The 23,074-nt window shown below is 51.5% G+C and overlaps 1 protein-coding gene across 3 annotated transcripts in view; it reads right to left on the minus strand.

Annotated features, from left to right (window-relative positions):
* The window catches only part of CCDC57 (coiled-coil domain containing 57), a 102,447-nt gene extending 80,551 nt beyond the window's left edge, over positions 1-21,896 (minus strand). Inside the window, exons 1-7 of one of the 3 annotated variants that reach the window (XM_063081079.1) lie at positions 21,641-21,896; positions 13,314-13,439; positions 11,766-12,180; positions 9,035-9,143; positions 4,386-4,487; positions 2,450-2,607; positions 2,186-2,260 (exon numbers count right to left, since the gene is read on the minus strand). In XM_063081079.1, the coding sequence (XP_062937149.1) occupies positions 2,186-2,260; positions 2,450-2,607; positions 4,386-4,487; positions 9,035-9,143; positions 11,766-12,172 (851 nt within the window). In that variant the 5' untranslated portion in view covers positions 12,173-12,180; positions 13,314-13,439; positions 21,641-21,896. Of the gene's footprint in view, positions 1-2,185; positions 2,261-2,449; positions 2,608-4,385; positions 4,488-9,034; positions 9,144-11,765; positions 12,181-13,313; positions 13,440-21,308; positions 21,412-21,640 lie in introns of those variants that run through there. The other 2 variants (XM_063081080.1, XM_063081081.1) reach the window with 2 other exon arrangements.
* Between the last annotated feature and the right edge of the window lie 1,178 nt (positions 21,897-23,074).

Raw genomic sequence — 23,074 nt, forward strand, 5'->3', positions numbered from 1 at the left:
CTATGTAAAAGTCTTGGTAAAGCCTCTGAGCTAGGCCTTCAGGAACCGAGAAAGTGAGTGATCCTGGGGACTGGACTTCAGGCCCTTGGCAAAGCTGGTTACTGCCAGCTCTCTGCTCTCACAAAGCTGGAGGAGCTCATTACACCAGCAGCCAACAGACTATTTAAAATCATTCTTGAAGGTGGGAAAAGGGGAGGGAGAAGGGAGTTAGCAAGAAATTGGTTAATGGACACAAAGAATGATTTGTTTTGTAATGATGAATATGCTAGTTATCCTGACTTAATCATAACATATTATACACAAGTATTGACAGTCAACTCTGTACCACAAATATGAATAATCAATTATTTTTCAATAAAAAATAAATAAAATTAAATTTAAAAATAAAATAGTTCTTGAGGAGAGGTCAGCAGGTGGTCTTTGGCAGGTAACAGGGAAGGGGTTCGGAGCACGTGGGGTGCTGCCATAGCATGTAGGGGATCCAGGCTCTCTAAACTGCTGTGGGGATGCCCTACTCGTCCCAGCAGAAGGGACATTCCCCAATCGCCTCATATTCTACTTAACAGTTATTGAGTTTTATAGCACTGGATACTGTATTGTAAAGTGTGTACTAATAATTATCATAGTATCTCAATTTAGAAGACTTTCTGAACACTTAGAACCTTGTGACGCCAGCAAATATTACTATTTTTAGTTTTTATGAATATACACATTGTTACAGGTGATTGATTTCAAATTTTTTCAAGCATAAAAAAATATATTCACCTAAAATTCTGAAGGATGTGGAATGGAACAGAGAGTTCAGAGAGAAAAAGAAACAATGTAAAAACTTCTGACTAGTGGAGAGAAGCTGGTTCGGGTGCTTTTCTGCTTTCTTGTTTTCACTGGCCCGCACAGGGATCGGTCCCGGGCCTCGGTGCTGTCAGCACAGGGATCGGTCCCGGGCCTCGGTGCTGTCAGCACAGGGATCGGTCCCGGGCCTCGGTGCTGTCAGCACAGGGATCGGTCCCGGGCCTCGGTGCTGTCAGCACAGGGATCGGTCCCGGGCCTCGGTGCTGTCAGCACAGGGATCGGTCCCGGGCCTCGGTGCTGTCAGCACAGGGATCGGTCCCGGGCCTCGGTGCTGTCAGCACTGCACTCTCACCAAGGGAGCTAACGGCCAGCCAGGCACTTTTTTGAATCAACAGTAATGGGTGCTATGGGTCGGCCCGTGGCTCACTCGGGAGAGTGTGGTACTGATAACACCAAGGCCACGGGGTCGGATCCCTATATAGGGATGGATGGCCGGTTAGCTCACTGGGAGAGTGTGGTGCTAACAACACCAAGTCAAGGGTTAAGATCCCCTTATCGGTCATCTTTATTAAAAACAAACAAACAAACGAACAGTAATGGGTGCTAAATTGCTATGGTATTCAGATCATACTAGATATGTTTCAAAGAGTAACTGAACAGTTTTATTTTTAAATGATCATTTTCAACTATTTCAGTGCACGATTTTAAAAATTCTGGAGGTACACTTAAGAACATACAAAGAGGAGCTGTTTTTAGCTTCTTTGAGGCCGATGGTATGGCTATGCAGGGGCCCTTGCTCCCCACGCCCCATGCTGCTAGGTCTCATCAAACAGCGCAGATGTGCACCTCTGCAGCGGAGCATGCCGGGTGCTGGGGGAGGACACGGCCCTCTCGCCGATGCCAGTGGGTCTGCAAAGCAGCCTGGTACTGTCCCAGTGCAGTGTGGCTACAGGCCGAGGCTGCAGACAGATACCCAACTCCTCACAGCTCTTCCCAGTCTGTGTGCTTTGCATAGGGCCAAAGAGCACAAAGTTATTCTGCTGCAGTAAGTCAAAAATAAAGTGACCGTATCACCAACACAGTGTATCCCTGTGGTCCAGAACTGGTAGCCCAGTTAACAAAACTTCTACATTTTACAAGTTAGCTTTTAACTTAGGTTCTAAGAATTTTAAGTTTTAAAACACCAAAAAGCCTAAATATCACTGAGAAAACCCAGAACAGAGCAAGAGCATAAACACATATCCAAAGCAGCAAGTTCCCGGCCAGACTATCCTGAGTAGTGGCAGCCTTTGCTCCACGGACCGTAAACTCACGGCTGCGCATGGCCAGTTCTACCTGACATTCCTGGGGCCACTGACAGAAGCCACATGGCCTTGGGAGAATAAATACTCACTTCCTTTTAAATGTTTCCTCTTCCTTCTTACTGGTTAGCTGCACAGAGCAAAGTTTACCCTCTAAGTCCTTTATCCTACAAAGAAACAAATAGCGCGGAGAAAGCAAGTGAGGGCTGGTCCAGGGGCAGCGGTGCTCACACCTCTCCGAGCACACGCCTTACAGATCTCGTTGTTCCTTCTCCACTCCCACCGCTTCGCTTGACTTGCCTCGAGGGAGAGGGAAAGGGAGAGGGAGTGGACCCCAAGAGGAAGGGCTGGCGCACCGGGCATCCTTCACGGCCTCCAGGTCCCGGAGCTCCCAGGCTTGGCGCTGGAGCTTCCCCTCTAACTCCGAGTTCGCCGTCTGTGCCCTCTGCAGACACTCTGCAGCCTTGGCTCCAGCTTCTTTCAAAGCCTCAAGTTCTTTGTTCAGCAATTTAACCTTTTGAGAGATGGTTTAAGAATTCAAAATGAGGATGTAATTGAAACAAGTTGAAGTGTTAGAGGTACCACATTACCATTTTATCAGGATTGGGAGAGAGGAGAAAAATTAAAATTCAAGAAGCAGTACAACAGCGAGAACATCCTCACACACTCTGGGGTGAAACTCAGGTGGGACTCTGCACCCCGCTGAAGCCAGGTCTCGCCCTGTCAGGTGCCCCATGTGCATCCAAGGCCATCACCGTAACAGACTAATTTAATTCCACTTTGGCAGGTAACAGGGCACACAGTTTGGGTACTACCTGCATACTGAAATCAAACACGCAGAGCTGGACTGTAAGAACATGACTCACTGCTGGGCGACCCCACTCAGATCCCACGGGCACAGTGAGTTTTTAAACAACTTCTCTGGCCTCCCTTTCCTCGTCTGGAAAACATGGTGGTGATGGTCGTTGCTCCCAAATCAGTTAGCACAAGTGTATGGGAGAACAGCCTGCACAGAGCGGGCATTAAGACTTGGCTCTTGCTCTTATTAGTAAATTGCATGTCGTGAATTCTGCCATAGGCTGGTGTTTGGCAGTTGAACTAACTCACACAGCAGATCGAGATAGAAGCGGAGCCGACACCTCGGGTGCCCCTGCCTTGACAGGAGTGCCCACTCCAGCGTGGAGTACGGGGTGTTTGCATGCCCCACCTGCTGTCCCTCTGCTTGGTGCTCAGAAGTTCCCACAGTGGCCTTGAGGCCTAGACTGCTCTGGGCTCTGGCTGACAGGGGTAGGATTGGGGTCGGAGGACTCATGAGGAGGGGGCGCGCAGACCACTGCAGCATTCATGCAGGGATTGGGGCCAGTGGAGACAGGATGGACTCGGGCTGCCACTGCCTGGCAGAGGGACTGATGTCTGTGACCAGAGGTGAGACTGGGGGTTGCCTGGCCTGGGCCCCAGTCACTCTGAACACACACATGCCCACCCACCACCTGCCAGGGTCCCTGGGGCCTCCAGCTGAGCCAAGGCTACCCTTGGGCTGCTGCACTGTGGGGAGGTTGGGGGGTCTGGGGAGGGACCTTGCGCCAACCACAAAGGATGTCAGCCCAGCAGTGACCAGTCAGGGGTGGTAGGGGCAGACCAGGAGTCACCCTCTTCCTCTTCCTCTCCTGCTGTGGTGACTGTAGCTCCGCCCCAAGGCTGGCCCTGTCCTAAGCCCTCAAGGTGAGGCGTGCCTGTTCCTCGCGTGCCTGTTCCTCACGTGCCCTGGCAGCATGTGGGGTGGTGTTTGGAGCCATGTGCATGCAGAGGCAGCTAGCACCGTGCCTGGGAGGGGGTTCTGGTTCCAGCTCTGCCATGCACCATCGTGCCGGCTTCAGATGGGCCTCTGAGCCCAAGCCCCAGCTTCCTCCACTGGACAAGGAAGAGACGAATGGCAGCCCCCTCCAGGTGTGTGTCAAGGCTCTCCCAGGAGAACACAGACAGACCACAGGGGCAGAGTCTACAGCAGCCTCGTCACTCTGGCCATTGTCGGGTTGGTATTTACCCTGAAGGGAGGGCGGTTCCTTGTGCCGAGCAGCTTGACCAGGTGCTGGGGCACCTGAGCAGAGGTTTCCGCCTCCATCTCACCAACCCTCCCCGCCCCCGCCCAGCTCTGTGCAGCCGAGACCCTAGCCCATGTGCCTCTGTGTGAACCATCCAATTCCCAGTTTGGAAGTCACCTCTCCACGCAAAAGTGTAGGTTCTCAGTGCTGATGAGGAAAACTTTCAGAACCTGGCAGTGGCCCCCGTCACCTTGAGCTCGTGGGACAAGACCACGTTGCTCATGTCGTCAGCCTGCAGGCGGAACTCATGCTCCCTCTTCTGCATCTCAGATTCGAACTCCAGCAGCAGCTCCTGGAACAGAAAGGGCTCGTGGTGAAAGGAGGACAGCACAGCCAAGCAAAGACCCCGCAGGGGAAGGGGTCAGGGTCAATGAGGAGGCACCACACAAGTGCCAGAAGGGAGAAGCTGGGGTCCGAGGCCGGTGGGGATGGGGCAGAGCCAACCACGCGCTGCACTGTTTCTGGGGCTCTTCCTACAGCGCCTGCCGCTGTCTGCGGTGTTCACGTAAACGTCAGCTCCCACTGTGGGTCTGGATCTGTCTCTCTTTTTAGTTCTGCCCCTTTTTGCCCTGAACAGAGTGAAGCCACCAGTGTGTCCACATTGAGAACCGACTGCTCAAGGACTTACAATGAGAAGCACAGGGACCCCAGACCCTCCCCACCGAGCCCCCGCAAGGACCACCCACTTCGGACACTCAATCACCTGAAGGCAGGGTTAGCTGTTAAGAATACGGCCACATCTGCTGCCACCACTTAAGCCCCCTCTGGCGGCCCGGCCCATGGCGAGGACCCGCACGTCCATGCAGTGACAGGTGGACCAGCCCTGTGCCAGCCCCACTGTGTACCTCACACTCCCCTGAGTGCCAGGGGGCCTCAGGGAAACTGCACAGAAAGTAGAACTGAAAATACATATTTTGCTTTTTTAATCCTCTAAAAGGAAAAATGAAGCGTGAGGGTCAAAGGAGTGACTCCTAACGGAGTCAGAACGTGGAAATCACTGATTCACTCATCCTAACTACTACAAAATCATGAGACATCTGGTTTCAGCTGGGCAGGCTGGCCCGGGGGAGCAGGTCCTGCAGGCAGCTGTGGCCACCAGGGGGCACGAATCCCACGTCTGACCAGAGCCTGTGAGCGGGGACCTCTCCGGCCAGCCAGTGAGCAGAACTTGGCACGTTAGCACCGCACGGCACAAAGGTGAAGCCATGCTGGCCGCGCTCTGCGCCCACCCCACCCCACCCTGCGGTCTGGCTGGCTGACCAGCCCTCGCCTCCCCGCCCTTGCCTCTCCATCTTCGCCTCGAGGCTCTCTGTACCCTCCCATCTCCAACAAACTTGTACCTCGCCCAGATCCCTCTCGAGTGAAGTCCACTCTTCCTCAACATGTCCACTTGGACGTCCAGGAGACACCTCATGCCAGCCTAACCAGCCACACCCCCAATCTGCTTCCCAAACCCCCTCCCCACTGGCATCCTGTCACCCTTCTGGGTGCTCAGGGCCAGACCAGGTGTTGGACTCGACATGTCCTCTCATGTGCACCTGTCTGACCCATCCGATGTCTACCTGCTCTCCTTTCTCGGTGCATCCAGAATGCACCATTCTCGCCATCTGGGCCCTACTACCTGGCCCACCCCTCAGCTATGCCGGGGCTCCCCGCTCCACCCTGCCTCAGCCCTCAATCCAGCACAGCTCTGCTCACAGCACAGCTCTGCCCAACCCCACAGTGCCCCACCTCACGTGGAGCGAAGCCCCATCCTCACAATGGCCTGTGAGGCCCTCCAGGCCTATCCCACTGTCAGCCCTCCTGAACGTGACGCTGGCCTCCTGGGGTCCCCAAGCACACAGGCGCCTGCCTCCCTCCAGCTGAGCGCTCCCCCCACTGCAGAGTCTGGCTCTAGTGTTCTCTGGGGGCTCCTCCTGACCACTTTATTTAGAAGGTGAGTCCCACCCCCACCCTGGCACTTCTGCCCCATTCCTGCCTTGTGTGTCTATGGCAGGTGACACTCTTAGAAAGGCTATAGCTGCAGGCTTCACTTATGGTTCAGGTCAATTGTGCACCCCGCCCCCGGCATCAGCTCACTCTGCGAGGGCCAGTGTCCAGGCAAGTCCAGGTGTTCACACCCAACTCCAGGGCCTGGCAGAGCTCCTGGCATGTAGCTCATGTTTAAAAAAATATTTGTTAAATGAATAAATCAATAATCATTCAGTTTCCTTTTGGTGGCTTCTAACCCTTTGACTGATAACAAGGAAAAAATTCCCTTACATCCAATGTGCCCGAATCACACGTGTAATAAAAATCAGACAGGATAATTCATTTACCATCATCTTACACTTCATTTTTTAAAAAGAAAAATCACCACCCCATCAACTCAGTTCCACCTCTGGCAAGTCAATAACGGACAGAAAGATCTTCTGAAACGAGAGACAGGAAACCAGCCCAAAGGAAGCCACAAAGCTGACCAGCACATAAGACCCTCGCTTCATAATTAAAACACTGAGACGTGGGCGGCAGAACAGCGTTCAGGCAAAGGCACCCTGCACCTGAGAGCTGGCCTGGGCTCAGACGGTTCCAGAACCACACTACACATGCTACCCACACTTCTGGCAGCAGCCAAAGCTGCAATGATAAAACATCAGGTCCCCTCCCTTCCTGAGACAGGGCTGTTACGTAAACATGTCTCCAGACGTCTGGGGGCTGGGAGGGTCCACCTGAACCAGCACTGCTGGGTCTGAGGAGAAGTTCTGCACACGGACGGGCCAAGAAGCCGCCCAGAGCCACATAGGTCCTGCCGACCACAACCTCCCCGAATTGCCTCTGTCCTCCAGTGCCACCGTGCACCCACCTGCCCCCTGGTTGGAAGGACTCCCCCCAACCCCACTGCCCCAAGCCTTTCTCAGACTTCTTCACTGGTCTGTTTTGTTTATTTTGTTGGTGGCTGAGCGGCACAGGGATGGAACCCTGGGCCTTGGCATAGTTATCAGGACCACGATCTGCGCTGACCAGCAGCCCTCCTGGGTCTCTCTTGACCATACACTTCAGCCTGTGGCGTGATGCTTAAAGACCTCTAGCTGCTTCCTAAAGTCAAATCCAGCTATAATGGACAAAGTCTTCGGTCCCTATAAACTCCAAAAGAAAGTCCTCTACAGGTAATTTCTAAGACGGTCTCAGGGCGCTCTGAGCAGTGGCAGTGCTGTGGACAACAGACTTGGCGCCTCCAGGGGGCACGAAGGGCACCGCACAGCTGGAGCCTATGTCTGTGCGAGGCTGGGGACGACTGAGCCTGCTGCGCCACAAGCACGGCCCCTCCTCTGCAGCTATGCGTGAGGCCGAGGCTGGAGGGATGGCCAGTGTCCACACATCCTGTCAGCGCTGGCTGGCCCAGAACGTCTCTCAGACACCATCCTACCGTCTGTTTTGGGCCCTGGTGCTATGCTGTGGGGAAGGCAGAGCCCACTCCACTGGCACAGCAGCTCCGTGAGCCCAGAAGTTTCGGTCTTTTCTGGGAACTGATGCGCCCATGACCACAGGCATCCATCCACGTCTGTTCAGTGATGCATCGTCGAGAGACAAAGGAGCCAACTCAGAGTCAGATGGCTCACACGGCATCACTCTGCTAGGAAGAGGCAGAAATGGGGACCCAGCAAGGCTGACTCCCAGGTCCAGCTCCTGCTCTAGGATCAGCAGCATGAGTCTCCAAAACACTGGGAGCAGACGGTGCGACTGTGTCCCTGCTGTGAGGAGCACAAGAGCTCACGCTCATGCCCCGGCTCCTCATTGCACCCTGCATGTAGCAGCGCCATGTGTGCGCCAAGACAGAGGGCTATGCGGTGTCGCTTAGCCCAGCGCCAGCATGGCTGAGTCTCTGGAGGCATGGGCTAAGTTTCAAGAACACTGAGGAGAAATTTGGTGACAACATCTATATTTAAACCTATAATTACTCATTGTTTTGTTGAAGGAAATATAGTTTACCATAATGTGACTTCCAAACTCTTCTACAGCAAATAAGTCAGGCTTTTCTATTTTTCCTTTTTTTTTTTTTCTTTTTAACTGAAGCTTTTTTAATAGCACTTTTTTCTAAAATAAAGAAGGAAATGTTTAACTATTTCTAAGGTGTGATTGTTAATTATATGTGTCAAATCACTGGGCGAAGGGATGCCCAGGGGGCTGGTAAAAAACATTTCTGGGTGTGTCTGTGAGGGTGTTTCCACAAGAAATGAACATTTGAGTCAGGAGAGTTTGTAAGGAAGGTCTGCCTTCCACAGTGTGGATAGGCGGGTGCCGTCCAATCTGTTGAGGGCCTGAGCAGAGCAGGAAAGTGAGGAGGGGCAAGTTTGTCTCTGCCTGAGCTGGGATGTCTGTCTCCTCCTGCCCTGGACGTCACAGCTCCTGGTTCTAAGGCCTTCAGACTTGGATCAGGACACACATCAGTGGCTCCCCTGGTTCTCAGGTCTTTGAACTCAGACTGGATTGCACCACCAGCTCTCTAGATTCTCCAGCTTGCAGATGGCAGACTGTGGGCCTTGCTGGCCACAGTAATGTAAGTGGGTTCCCATAATCAACCTCCTGTCATACATTCTACATATCGCTCATTGGTTTTTCTCTGGAGCCGTGACTCACACATGAGAAGAGAGAACACTGTGGGAGTTACTACAAAGGAAGACTTAGACACCCTGTATTTCCCTACAGACCATCCCTGTGTGGAAATCTGCCCAATAATTCCACTTTTACTCCCATAGATAACATGTTCAATGAACAAAATGCTTATCTTTTCCTTCACCCCATGTAATTTAAGATTTGAAGCGGCAGGCGGGCAGGCACTCGGAAGGGACGAGACTCCACCTGTCTCTGCAGAGCAAGCTCCCCGTCGAGCTCCTGCAGCTTCCTCTCCAGCCTCCATTTCAGATCCTCATACTGCTCCCGGTGGTGGTCGATCTCACCGTTCCTGTCACTGCAGTGACAAAACACAGCATTAAGAAAAGCCACACTGCACACGCACCAAAGGCACATGTTTGCAGAGTGTGCGGTACATGTGGGGTTGCTGCTGCACTTTTGCAAGAGTGGCTTCCATAGGGCCTGGGGGCAGCAGAACTTCCACCCAACTGGACCCGCACACCCCACCTGAACAGGGTGACCACCTGCAAAGCGAAAATTGAATATGGTCTAGAGTCTCACAACCTAAAACCCAAAATGTTTGGGATACAATAAAATGTCATTCAACATACCAAGAACCAGGAAAGTCCCAACCTGAATGAGAAAAGACAATCAACAGCTGCTACCCCAGGATAACACAGATGCTGAAATTATGTAACAATGACTCTAAAGCAGTCGTCATAAAAATGCTTCAACAAGCAATTTAATAAAACAAATGGAAAAGTAGAAAATCTCACCAAAGAAAAATAAGATAAAACAAAAAATCAAATGGAAATTTGAGAACTGAACAGCATAATAACCAAAATAAAAGACTCACCGGACAGACCAACATCAGAATGAACACAGCAGAGGAAGGAGCCAGCAAACTTGAAGACAGAACAGCAGAAAGAAAAGCAACTGAAGAGCAAGAAATAAGTAGAGCCCAAGGACCTGGGACAGTAATACAGGATCTAACACTCACGCCGTCAGAGTCCCAGGACAGACAGACACAGAGTGTGGGACTGACAAAGTCTGCCTGAAAACACCCCAGATCTGGAGAAAAATAATGCACAAAAGACCTGAGGAAACACTTCACAAAATACCGTAAAGCACTTTCACAAGGATTTCATAGACACTCAAAGAGAGCAGTGCAGGCAGCACGTGGCGGAGGCAGACCAGGCTCACATGCTGAAGTGTCCGCGCACCTGCCCGTGAGCCCTCAGTGAAGCTGCGGAGCCCCTGCATGTCGACGTCCCTCCTGGGGGTGGGGGCTTATTGAGACCTTCCCCCCACAGGAGAAGGTGAGCACCAGTGCAACTTTCTAGCCCTTTCCTCGGTACCTGGGAAGGTGGCACATGGGTGTGAACATGACCAAGCAGTGCTGGTTGGGCCAAAGGACTGGACCCTCCCACGTGCACTGGGGACACCATGGGACCACAGACACCCTGGGCTCCCCGAGTGACTCCTGTGGTGGGTGCATGTGCTGCAGGCACCCTGGAGACACTGGCTCAGAGGATCAAGAGCTTCTGAGCAGAGTGTCCCTGCGCCCAGCAGTATGGGCCTCCTCTGCTTGCACCTGCCCTGCCTCAGAGGCCCCTGCTGAGCGGGAACACCTGACGCTGTCCTGAGGGCCAGCTCGTGCCCACCTGAGACCCTTCTGAGCACGGCACCAGCACACATAGCTGAGGGCCAGGTGGCTGTTCAAAGGCTGTGGCAGAACTGAACACACTGACACAAAGAAAAGATGCCAAAAACAGACCAGGAAGTGCAGAAGCGAGCTTCCGAGCAGCATGTGGAGGCCATGCCAGGGCCTGGAGGGAGCACAGCAGGACACGTGCCACGGCTTGCACTCTGACCTTTCGCCTCATGACCTTCTATAAGAAAGCACTTTCTAAAGTAAGAATACATCACGTTTGTGGTTTTAGGTGCTTTAAAGTGCTGCTGACTTTAGAACATGTGACTATGAAAAACAGTTGGAGTCTTGGTTGGTGCAGGCAGAACCTGCAGCGTGCCCTCTGAGACAGTCTGTGTACACACACCGCACATGCGGACGAGTGGCCGGTGGGAAGACACAGTGTTGCTGTTAATGTGCCATGGCACACGTGTGTGACTTTTGAGATGCAGGGCAGGGGAAGTGGTGGAAGATTTTTTACATGAAGCCTGCCATGTCTCTCTTTCTCACTGTCTTGTCAAAACTGTCAATGCCATGGTCGGTGAGTAGAGCAGAGCTGAGGGGGATACCCGTGACAGACAGACACGGGGGTGAGCGCCACAGGCCTGGCCAACAAGACCCCACGCATGGATGCAGTAGGTTCCTACGTCTACTTGCCTGAAGTCAGCACATTTCCTTTTCTGTTTTGTTTTGTTGTTGGCTGGCTGGTTGAATCAAGTGAGCTAACTGGCCGGCCTTCGTTTTGAAATTAACGTATGTTTCACATTAAAATAATGATAAGCTTAAATATGTTCTATTAAAATAATATAGATTTGGGGCCGGCCCGTGGCTCACTCGGGAGAGTGCGGTGCTGATAACACCAAGGCCCCGGGTTCGGATCCCATATACAGATGGCTGGTTCGCTCACTGGCTGAGCGTGGTGCTGACAACACCAAGTCAAGGGTTAAGATCCCCTTACCGGTCATCTTTAAAAAAAAAAAAAAAAAAAAAAAAAAAAATAATAATAATAATAATAATATAGATTTGTAATTGCTGAAACAAATTCCAAATATTTAAGCCAATCTCCACTAATTTCAGAGTTGTGTCAAAACCCAGAAAAAGACACCCCAGGCCTGGTCTTGTCTATAGTCACTCAATGAATACTTATTCAGTAGCCACTGACTGGCCAGCCCTGCAGCCTGGAGTGTGCAGCCGGCACAAGGGTGCAGTACAAGCATGTGGCGGGGAAGTAGGTGGCACTGGGGCCTGGCCCGCGATGCCACCCCTCACCTGTGTAGGCGCTCCAGCTCCAGGCGGTGCTCCTGAAGCACCATCTGCTGCTGCTGCTGCAGCTCTTCCACCCGCCTGGCCTCTCTGGCGAGCGCCTGCTTCAGCTTGGCCGCCTCTATCTTGAGCTCGCTCACCTCGGCCTGCCTGGCCTCCTCCTGCCCTCTGGCCTGGGCAAAGGCGGCGTCGTAGCGCTCCAGCTCACGGTCCCGCTCCTCCAGCACCTGGAGGTTGTAGACAAAGTCCTCCTGCAGGCGCCGCAGCTCCCCCTGTGCCTCCCGCAGCCGGCTCTGCGTATCCTGCAGAGCCGCCTCCTGCAGCTGGGCGCGGTGGGCCCGCAGCGCCCTCCACTCCTCCTCCTTGCGACTCAGCAGCTCGTTCAGGGTCTGCTCCGAGCACAGTGGCAACATGGCAACGGCTACATCAAAGAGAAGGAGGACATTGGCAAAACGTGAGGGGCTCCCACTCTTCTTCCATGAGGCCCACCTCAGACCCCCATCCACGGCTAACACCGTCTCACACTCTGCATTCTGGAGCAGGTGAGGCCCAGAGCCTCGAGGCAGCACTGGGTCCAGACCTCAAGTCCTAGCCAAGGACTCTTCCTACCCTGTCCTCACCCCACTGCAGGGGGAATGGTGCCAGTAAATGCAGAGGATGCAGAGGAAGCAGAGGAAGGACAGACAGGAAACATGGTCTGCTTGCCCACAGAGCTAGGTCCTATAAAATAGCTTTACGACACACTCTCCATTTTGCAGTTGAGAAAACTGAGCTTGTAAGTAGCTGAGCTAGGACTTGGATCCAGGCTGGCCCCTGAGAACCAGGCCCCTCCCACCCCACACTCTATTCTGGGCGCAGAACTCCAGCTGCTAGATCCACCACCTAGGAGCAGGTTCCTTTGTTCTTTCATTTCCAATCCATCACGGACTGATAGTTTAGGGAAACAATAAAAATAAAGTACTAGAAAGAACGAAATGAAAAAATGAAGATATACAATATACAAGTCTAATATTTTATTATTAGATTCAACAACAATGAATTACTTTGTCAAATCGTTAACAAGTATCTAAAATCTCACTCCCATCTCTGTGTATCTGCCAATGATTAGCCACATAGGGCAGGCACTGGCAGTGGCCATGACCACGCCTGAGGGCCTGCTCCTTGCCAGGGCGTGCTACAAACTGTTGCCTCACCTGGTCAGGCCCTGGTCCCACCACTTGGCAGAGAAGGAGTGGTTTCTGACACACAAAACCACATAGGTGGGGACCCTTAGGCTTGACTTATGCAAATCGACCTGCGGCCATTGGTGCTGGGGTGGCATGGCCAGGTGGTGTGCAGACCGGGGCACAGGGGCCACCACACTTGAATGACTTGAATGACACACTTCCCACAAAGGGCTCTTCCAGAAGGGTGGGTCAGAGACTGGAGGAGGGTGTCTGGCAGTGAGGGTGTGTATCACCATCACCCAAAAAAATGCAGTGTGTCTGACGGTTCATAAGTGCGCCTTCTTTAGGAAGGAAAAAAACCACACTGTCTCAGGTCATCTCAACTCACCAGTTCAGTACACATCCACGGAGAGAACTCTGGGTGAGAGGCAGCACCCAGGCCCTGCAAGAGGGCTCTGAAGGTGAATAGGATCCCGAAGGTGCTGAAGACAACACTGCGATATCGTGCCTCCACCTAGGTCAATGTAGAGCAGACATTCACACACATAAAACTCCCGAACAGGAACAGAAACAAAGGGTTTTGTTTTTCTGTTGTGTATGTGGTTTTTTTTTACATTAACTCTAGAATTCTTAACCCAGCAGCCACTCTCTACATCAGCAAGAATGCCACCTCTTAGGGACATAAAGTTCATTTCCCTCCTAAAATTACTAATAACAAAAACCAACAACAAAAAATTAGCTATTCAATCAAAACTATTACTATAATGTCTTGGTAATAAAATGAAAAAAATTTTAAAAAGAAATTGTCAAAATGATCTGGCCAGCATTTGGAGAATCCCAAAATATTCCATCAGGCCCAAAGAAATGATAAGGGTGCATTTTATAGGAGAAAACACATCTTGTGTGCTGGGTGCCCAGTGGACGGCGGAAACACCTTGGCTTCTCTGAGCTCAGCAGAGCAGTGCTTAGAACACATGGAGTGAAACAGGGAGCAGCACGTGATCAGCTGGCCTGGAGAAAGCTGGGGACCTGTGCCAGGGCCATGCCACCACTGGACACAGAGCCACTCCCCCCATGGGGGGCTGCTGGAGCGCCAAGCACAAAGGCAGAGTCGAGCGTGTGGCCTGTCCGTTTCATGCAGAAAAAGCTAGGCCATCTTTCAGGTGAAGCACGCATTTTCCCTGCACTGGCATTCACATCTGAAAGAATAGGTCTCCCTAAGAGCGACGGATTGCACAGGGCAGGGCCTGGCACACTTCTCTGGAAAGGGCCAGCGAGTAGCACCTGGGGCTCAGTGAGCCACACCCAACCCGCATGAAGGTGGCACAGACCGTGGAAATTGATGCGCGGGCTCAGCCACAGGCCTGCGTTGCTGGCGCCTCACGTGGGGGATCTTTCATGAGTGCCTATATGACAAATATGATAGTTTTTATGGCTGGCCCTAGCAACCCCCTAGCCCTTTAGGGTCCAAGTATGAGCTCAACCTAGACACGAGCGGCCACCACAAACCTCCTCTGGTGTCCACATGGACGCTGTGCGGCCTCAAGAGCTTCTGCTCCAGTGGGGGGATGGGCACCCACACTTCAGCCTGCTGGGACGTGTACAGGGTACCACTGCGGAAGCAAAAAGAGGCCTGGCCCATCTTGGGGTGCCTCTGCACGCGAGAGGGACGGTCATGCAAAGTCCCAAGTCCCAGAGGGAGAGGGCACAGGACATGGCCAGGCTGAGCCCACCGATATGAACCGTCAGCAGGGGTGGGAGGGCTGCAGAGGACACAGGCCCCATCCAGAGGACTGGCCAGCAGGTCCCAGAGGCACGTTCTTGCCAGGGTGGAGCCTGCCCAGCCCTCACGCCCACCTCGGCCTCCTTGGAGCTGCCACGTGACCACCCCTTGCCAGAGCCAACAGGGTCCCCACCCACCACTGGAGTGCGACCACCCCACGCTTCAGCCTTGGCTTCCCTTGACCCAGTCAGTGGCACTGGCATCCCGCCTGTGGAATGGGCCTTGACTCCTTGCTGTCTCTCAGCCCCGTGCCTGCACTGCAAGGGACCTGAACTGTCCTCTCTGCTCCGCACTCACCCTTATGGCTGCCAAAGGAACGTGTTTTAAAAACACCTAGCCAGGGCTTACCACTCCATTTAAGACACCGGACCCCAAGGCTCCACTGCCACATTCCCTCAGAATCTGGGACGTGCCAAGGAATCCCCGACTAGCATTTGGGCTGCAGCTGCCCCTCTGCCTGGAAGGCTCCTCCCAACCCACAGGGCAGGCTCTTTGTCACTGGGACCTTATCCCAAATATCGCTCTGGAAATCTTTCCTAACCTCCCATCCCAAACTGGTACAATGCCACTGCCCTCGTGTCTGCCATAGTGAGTCCTACTGTCTGGCATAGTCTTGGCAGCAGAAACATCATACACATAGGCCACACACATACTTGTACACACTCACGGGGAAAGAATTGGAATACTGGCAAATACACAATGTTAAATGATGCCGACGTCACTGCTACCTTTGATGACTCAGAGCCTCTCTCACGGTGCTCATGAGTCACTACGACAGTTCTCTGCAAAGGAGGCTCAGGCCAAGGGCTGCAAGGTCCTCTGAGGACCGCCTGTAGCACCTGGTCCTGGAACAGGCTCCCTGCCACCAGGTTACCCTCTTTAATTCGTCGGTCACACAGGAGTTACTCTTCGAATACAGAAATCTGATCATGTTATACTGTTCTGGTTAAAATCTGCCCATGGCTCCTTTATTTTCAAAGTAAAGCGCAATCTCTTTGGCACTGTATACAAACACTCCCAGGACAGGCCTGGCCCGTGTCACCCACCACAGCCCCCCCTGGATTTCCAGCTGCTCCCAGCAGGCCCAGAGCTTTGTATTTCTGTCTCTGGGTACATGCCACTTCTGCCTAAAATGCCCTTCGTCCCCTTATTGGTGAGGTTCCTTCCCACTAGGTTTTCAGGACTCTGAGGGCCACCTTCTGTGACAGCTTCTAGGCGCCAGGCCAGGCAGATGGCGCTCACCTCTTTTCTAGATTGGGATGGGCATCTCCCCAGAGCTCTGCCCACACAGGAGCAGCTCAATAAATGTATGGCAAATGACTCATTCCGTCCAGCAGTGAGAGGAGCCAGCTCGCACCCTGCTGTGTCAGTCAACTGCACCAGATCTCAGGGCACTCAGGAGCCCATGGGTGGGCCTTCCTTCTCACCCCATCACAGAGCTGCTGCCCTGCTTCTGTACAGAGCTCACCAAGGGATGATCCCAGGAGCCCTGCAGCTGCGATTAATCAGCTTTAAACACGAGAGTCAAAGTCTGGACCCAATCTGTCCGTCAGCCTGAAAATGTCCCTAGCAAGCACCCAGTTTTCAAAAGGAACCACACAAAGCTTCTGGGGAGCTGCAGGAGAAAACTCCAGAGAAGGGAGAGACCCAATGTCAACTTAGCTTTGCCTACGGTGTTCACAGTCTTCTAGGAGAAAGTGGGGTCTGGAGGCCTGCTGCCCGAGCAGGCAACAGATCAGCACCAGGCAGGCATCCTATCACTTTGATTTTCTCATTTTAAAAATACTGAGAAAGTTTGCCCATTTACAATAGCCACCAAAAAAATAGAATACTTAGGAATAAAGTTAACCAAGAATGTGAAAAATCTTTACAAAGAGAACTACAAACCACTGTTGAGAGAAATTAAAGAGGAAATAAGAAGATGGAAAGATATCCCATGCTCTTAGGATCGGAAGAATTAACATTGTGAAAATGTCCATATTACCCAAAGTGATCTACAGATTCAATGCAACCCCCATCAAAATTTCAATGACATTTTTCTCAGAAATGGAAAAAACTATTCAGATATTTATATGGAATAACAAAAGACCATGTATAGCCAAAGCAATCCTGAGCTAAATAAAATAAAGCTGGAGGCATAACACTACCTGACTTTAAACTACAAAGCTATAATAACCAAAACAGCATGGTACTAGTATAAAAACAGACACATGGATCAATGGAATAGAATAGAGAATCCAGAAATCAACCCACACGCCTACAGCCATCTGATCTTTGACAAAGGCACCAAGCCTACACAATGGGGAAGAGACTGCCTCTTCAGCAAATGGTGCTGGGAGAACTGGATATTCATATGTAGAAGAATGAAACTAGACTCGTACCTCTCACCATATACCAAAATCAACTCAAAATGGATTAAAGAATTAAATATACAACCCGAAACTATAAAATTCCTTTAAAAAAACATATGGGAAACACTCCAGGAAGTAGGAGTGGCGACAGACTTCATGAATATGACCCTAAAAGTACAGGCAACCAAAGGAAAAATAAACAAATGGGATTATATCAAACTAAAAGCTTCTGCACAGCAAAAGAAACCACCAACAGAGTGAAAAGACAGCCAACAGAGTGGAAGAAAATATTTGCAAAATATACATCTGACAAAGGATTAATATCCAGAGTATACAAGGAACTCAAACAACTTAACAGCAAAAAAACAAGTAACCCAATTAAAAAATGGGCAAAGGATCTGAATAGGCATTTCTCAAAGGAAGATATACGAGTGGCCAACAGACACATGAAAAATGCTCAACATCACTCAGTACTTGGGAAATGCAAATCAAAACCACACTGAGATACCATCTCACCCTAGTTAGGATGGCTAATATCCAAAAGACTGATAATGATAAATGCTGGCGAGGTTGCAGAGAAAAAAAACTCTCATACACTGTTGGTGGGACTGCAAAATGGTGCAGCGTCTATGGAAAATGGTATGGAGGTTCCTCAAAGAATTGCAGACAGATCTGCCATATGACCCAGCTATCCCACTGCTGGGAATATACCCAGAGGAATGGAAATCATCAAGTCGAAGGTATACCTGATCCCCAATGTTCATTGCAGCACTCTTTACAATAGCCAAGGGTTGGAACCAGCCCAAATGTCCGTCATCAGATGAGTGAATATGGAAAATGTGGTACATCTACATAATGGAATGTTACATGAAATACTACCATTTGCAACTACATGGATGGACTTAGAGAAAATTATATTAAGTGAAACAAGTGAGGCACAGAAAGAGAAATAGCACATGTTCTCACTTATTTGTGGGAGCTAAACATAAATAAATAAACACACAAACAAATAAAGGGTCATGGGAAAAAGACACAACAATCACAACAGTGGTGGGGGAGGGGGGGAAGGAACAGGTAAAGGGACACAAAAATCAACTACAATGTATATTGAGAAGTTAAAATAAAATAAAAAATATAAATATAAATATAAAAATACTGAGATTTGTAGCCTCTTTGATCTAACAGGATGTAGTAAGTTTATCTGGCAAGTCTGAAAAGCACTTGGAAGTCTCTAGGTTTTAGGAAGATGGAAACAACTCTTCATGAAGGTCGTGATTTCCCACACAGAGAAAACCTGCAGTCTCCAAACAGACCTGCAGGCAGTAGAGACCTCATCCGAGAGACACATCTCATTAGTGGATAAAGCAGACAGCCTCAGTCTGGTCATCAGTGATGGCTTGACTGTGCCCCTGGTGTTAAGATGATGCCACAAACAACATAGTGGAGTGCGGGGCAGCTCTGGAACTCACTCACCCCAAACCCAGCAGTGGTTGGCAATGTTGCCCCTGAGCATACAGCCCGGCCAGGCAAAAGGAGGCAGAGCACAGCGGGAGAGAGCAGAGGAAGAGGTGCGGAAGTTGGCGCTTCCAGTTGGCAAAAGACCCTGATTAATCTCTACATAGATTATGACATGGCCAGAGACTGCCAGTGCTAGGACAGCTGGCATCATACTTAAGAGGAAAAGGGTTCAAGACAAAGGGTGAGTCCTAAGGTCATCTGAAAAGCAGCTATACGGGAGACAGAGAACATTCCAAGCATGACAGGCTCTGCAGAAGGATGTGCCTTGCTCTGATGGTGTAGATTTTGGGAACCCCATCTCTCCAGCAAGCTTGCTGCAGCAACTACCCCCTGGATAACAGGAGAGGAGTGTGCAATCACCCTATCCCTCACCACAACTGCCAGTCAGAGGTGCAACCATGGGCTACCCGGTCTGCAGGTGCATCAGGGGAATTAATCACACCTCTGTTTGGCTGACTAAAAATGTGGAGCAGCAGGTCTGAGTGCAGCGGTGTCACAGCTAATAGGGCTGGTCTGTTAGCTCAGTTGGTTAGAGAGCAGCCTTATAACCCCAAGGTAATGGGTTCAGATTCCCACACCGGCCAGCCACAAACAAACAAACAAACAAACCCTCCCAGCTAATTGATCACAACCAGTTACAAGTTTCTTTGTTCCTTCTCCACTCTCACTGCTTCACTTGACTAGCCTAAAGAAAACACAGGGCAATTTTTTTAGAATAAACATTTGATTAGCGCTTAATTGGAAAAAGCATTGCATGACCCCAACAAAACATAAGCATTGCAGATTCTAAAATTTACACAAAAGGACAATTTGTCAAGGCTAAATGACAAGTCACTAAACACTTATGAGCAAGCCATTCAGGCATGTTGACTGGGCAGACATCCAAAACAGCCGTTTCTTTTTATATCCTGCCTCTGTAGAACTGCCGCTCAGATGCACTTGACTTTCCATTCAGCCACCAGTAAGATGAGCCCCACCATTTCCAATGCAGAAGGACCCAAATCTACTTTGAGTAAGGAATGTTGGGCCGGCCCGTGGCTCACTCGGGAGAGTGCGGTGCTGATAACACCAAGGCCCCGGGTTCGGATCCCATATACGGATGGCCGGTTCGCTCACTGGCTGAGCGTGGTGCTGACAACACCAAGTCAAGGGTTAAGATCCCCTTACCGGTCATCTTTTAAAAAAAAAAAAAAAAAAAAAAGGAATGTTGTCTTACTGGTGCCCATAAACATACTTAATGACCTTGGCTTATAAAATATTTCATGGGCCTTGAAGGCCAGTCAAAGGGTAGTTCACTTGCTCTGTACTCAGGACAGGGGACTTACCCCTGGCACTCCCTGGAATCCCACTGGGGCCACAAGAGCTAAACTCTGTACCCCTACTCTTTAAATGGGTCCAAGGGATGGAAATTATGGGCCTGTGACCCTGATCCTAAGAAAGGGAAAATCCTTCCTTTGCTGACTGCCAAAGAGTAGCCACAACCATTTTTAAAACCTGAAATGAGAGATTAGCAGTGGATAGATCTTAATTCCATCGCTGGCACTTGCTGGGGGAGAGGGGCACCACCACAATGAGGGGCAGGCAGTGCTATTTCCCCTGAATCTACACTTGCCAAAAAAAAAGTGAGTAAGGAGAAACAAAATGGAAGAGAAGTCGAACGGTCTTGTTATCTGCATTATGTGGTTCTTTGGAACCACATAAATATTTCACATGCAAAAAAAAAAAAACACGAAAAACTTAAAATTATTAAGGACTTGAAATAGAAACAAGTGAACCTAACTTTTTTTTACAAATGAATAACGTAAACACACTAAAGCAACTTTAGAAAACAGTATTTTGGCTATATACTCTGAGGATAAAAAAAAAAACTACACATAAATATTATACTCTAGTTAGTAAGTTAGTTTTTCACAGGAATATGGATTGGCAATTCTGAAACTACTTAATGTGTATTCTAGGATCTAGGATATTTATGTGTATTCTAAGTCAGTAAATATAGTGAGGACAAGAGGAGACAGGTTTATAAGGGTAAAGGAAAGTAGAGTGAACCCTGTGCTGATGGAGTAGAACTGGATTAGAAGCAGTGTAGACTCACCGTTTTTAATACAGACACAGGCACACAGACATAGAAATAGATATAGATGTGCATGGTGTACACAAACACGTTTCCTCGCTCTGCCCATGGAGAAAGCCAAGAAGCAACGACATCCCAGTAGTAATAAGACTACCTAGTACCCGGATCTTGGCTTCTAAACACACCTCCTAAACTAGAAGGAACCAGGGCCACTTAGAGAAATGAATGGTTCCGGGCGATGTCAAGAGGAAAAGCACAGGATGAACCTGGAACTTCTTGTAGTGCCAAAAACTAAGGAAATGCTCCAGAATGCTGGGACACGCTAGGAGGACAGAAGCCAAGGTGAGGGGGCTCCTAATGCCTCAGTCTGGACAATCCAAGCAACAGGATGAGTGACAGCAATCAATTACAACCATGTAATAAAAATAAAATTAAAATATCTGTACTAGCATAAACAAGCAACTCAACAAACAGAAACGTGGCAACAAAGGAAGGGTCTTTCTTATAGCAGAATTCCAACTAATAAATGTACATGCAATGGAAACAGAAAAATAATTTGGTAAATACCGCATTAATAATTATCTCAGCACACAGTCCAGCCACCAAGAAACAAATCAAAACACACAAACGGAAAAGAGTATTTCAGGAAACACCCACCTACGGATGCTAAAATTAGGGATAGAAAGTATGATGAGAAGCAAGGTATCTCCACAGTCTCAGAGCCCCTGCCCCACGAGATGCTGATAACGTACAAAGGAAACGGCTCCTAAACCAGAGCGTCTGCGTCTCCCGACGGAATGCGCCGAGGAGGACACAGCCGCGAAAGCGTAACTTGAAACCAATCATGAGAAAACCTCAGACGAACCCAAGCTGAGGGGCCCTCCACAAACGAGCGGCTCCCGGACGTCAAGGGGACCGAGAGCTGTCGCGGATTAGGGAGTGACACAGACGGTGACGCGCGACGCGGGGCTGCCTCAGCGCTCACTAACCTCCTCAGTGTTATGAGCGGACCGTGGTCATCCGCGGGAGAGGTCAGCACTTCGGGGAGTGGGCAACAGGTGCACGGCCTCCGCGACTTCCCGCCAGCCGCACTCACGCCGCTGCGCCCAGCCCGCGCTCCCGGCCCGAGGTTGCCTCGTCGCTCTGCGAGGACACGGTGGCTCCCGCCTCGGCGCCGGCCTGGTCCCCGAGGCGATTCCCCCACGCCCACGGCTCCGCGACTCACGGGGACGCCCCTCCGCCGCCGCTTCCGGTCCTGCCGCGTTGCCATAGCAACCCCAGTCCGTCCGCCGTGGTCCGGGTGCGCTCGGTACGGCGCTCGGGTCTCGCCGCCCGGAAACGCGAGCCCCGGCGCCGGGTTCCGGATTCCTCCGCCCACCCCCCCACCCCACCCCACCCCACCACCCCACCCCACCCCCCCACCCCACCCCACCCCACCCCCGCCCTACGCGCAGGCGCCGAGGAGTGCGCTGGGGACGCAGAGGTCCGGAGGAGTGAGTCGGGTCCCCGCACACTTAGACCCCGAGCTCGGCTTCCTCGCTTGCCGGTGGGGCGACCTCAGGACCCTCCGGGCCATCGGGGATGGCGGGTGAACCGGGAGGCAGCGCGCGGCTGGGCCGAGGGTCCCAGAGGGTTGACTTGAGCTTGAGCCGGCGGCTCCGACAGGCCGAGGGTGCCGCGGGAGCACGTGGGGGACTGCACGCGGGGCTGCACGCGTGTGGAAGGGGCGGTCACTCCGTCCACCCCGAGGAGCGGCTCGGCCAGGGGCCCGAGGGGACAGATGCAGCAGCACCCCTGCGCCCACGTGCGCGCCTGGCCTGTGCCTCCTGGATTAGACAGCTGGGGGGGCGGGGACTGGGTCCAGGAAGAGCCCAGGGGCAGGTGGCGGCCATCGTGCCACATCCCAGACTAGTCGCAGGCTACCCCCAGCCATATCGGAACCCATCCTCAAAAATGGCATCTTTTCCTCATCCAGTCTACAGATGGGTACACTGAGGCCGGGCCCTGGGACTGAAGCCCGTGTTCACCCGCACATTTCAGCCGCCATTTTTGCAAGGGAGGTGTCTGGGAATCCCCCCAGTGGGGGTCATATGCGGGGAGTATGGTGTCATCCCCCCCATTATTGCACGTGGACCGCTCCACTGTCTAGGCATCCTGCCATCCAGCCCTGTTCGTCTCTGCCCCTCACTCACCGTCCCCAGTCTCTGGTCTCACAAACCGCGCCCCCTCTCCTCTGCTGCCCCAGGGCCTTTGCAGTGCTGTGGCCTCTACCCGGACCTCGTGCCCAGCCCCGGTGTCCAGCTCCTTGTCCTGCCTTCCCGGTGTGTCTGGGTCTCCTGGGCTCCACCCCGCAGGTCATTCTGTTACCAGAGAATGCAGGGCGCGGGGCTGCTCCCCTCTTGCCCCACCCGCAGGGCGGTGCT

The sequence above is a fragment of the Cynocephalus volans genome, chromosome 16 (assembly GCF_027409185.1).
Source record: "Cynocephalus volans isolate mCynVol1 chromosome 16, mCynVol1.pri, whole genome shotgun sequence".
Classification (NCBI taxonomy): domain Eukaryota; kingdom Metazoa; phylum Chordata; class Mammalia; order Dermoptera; family Cynocephalidae; genus Cynocephalus; species Cynocephalus volans.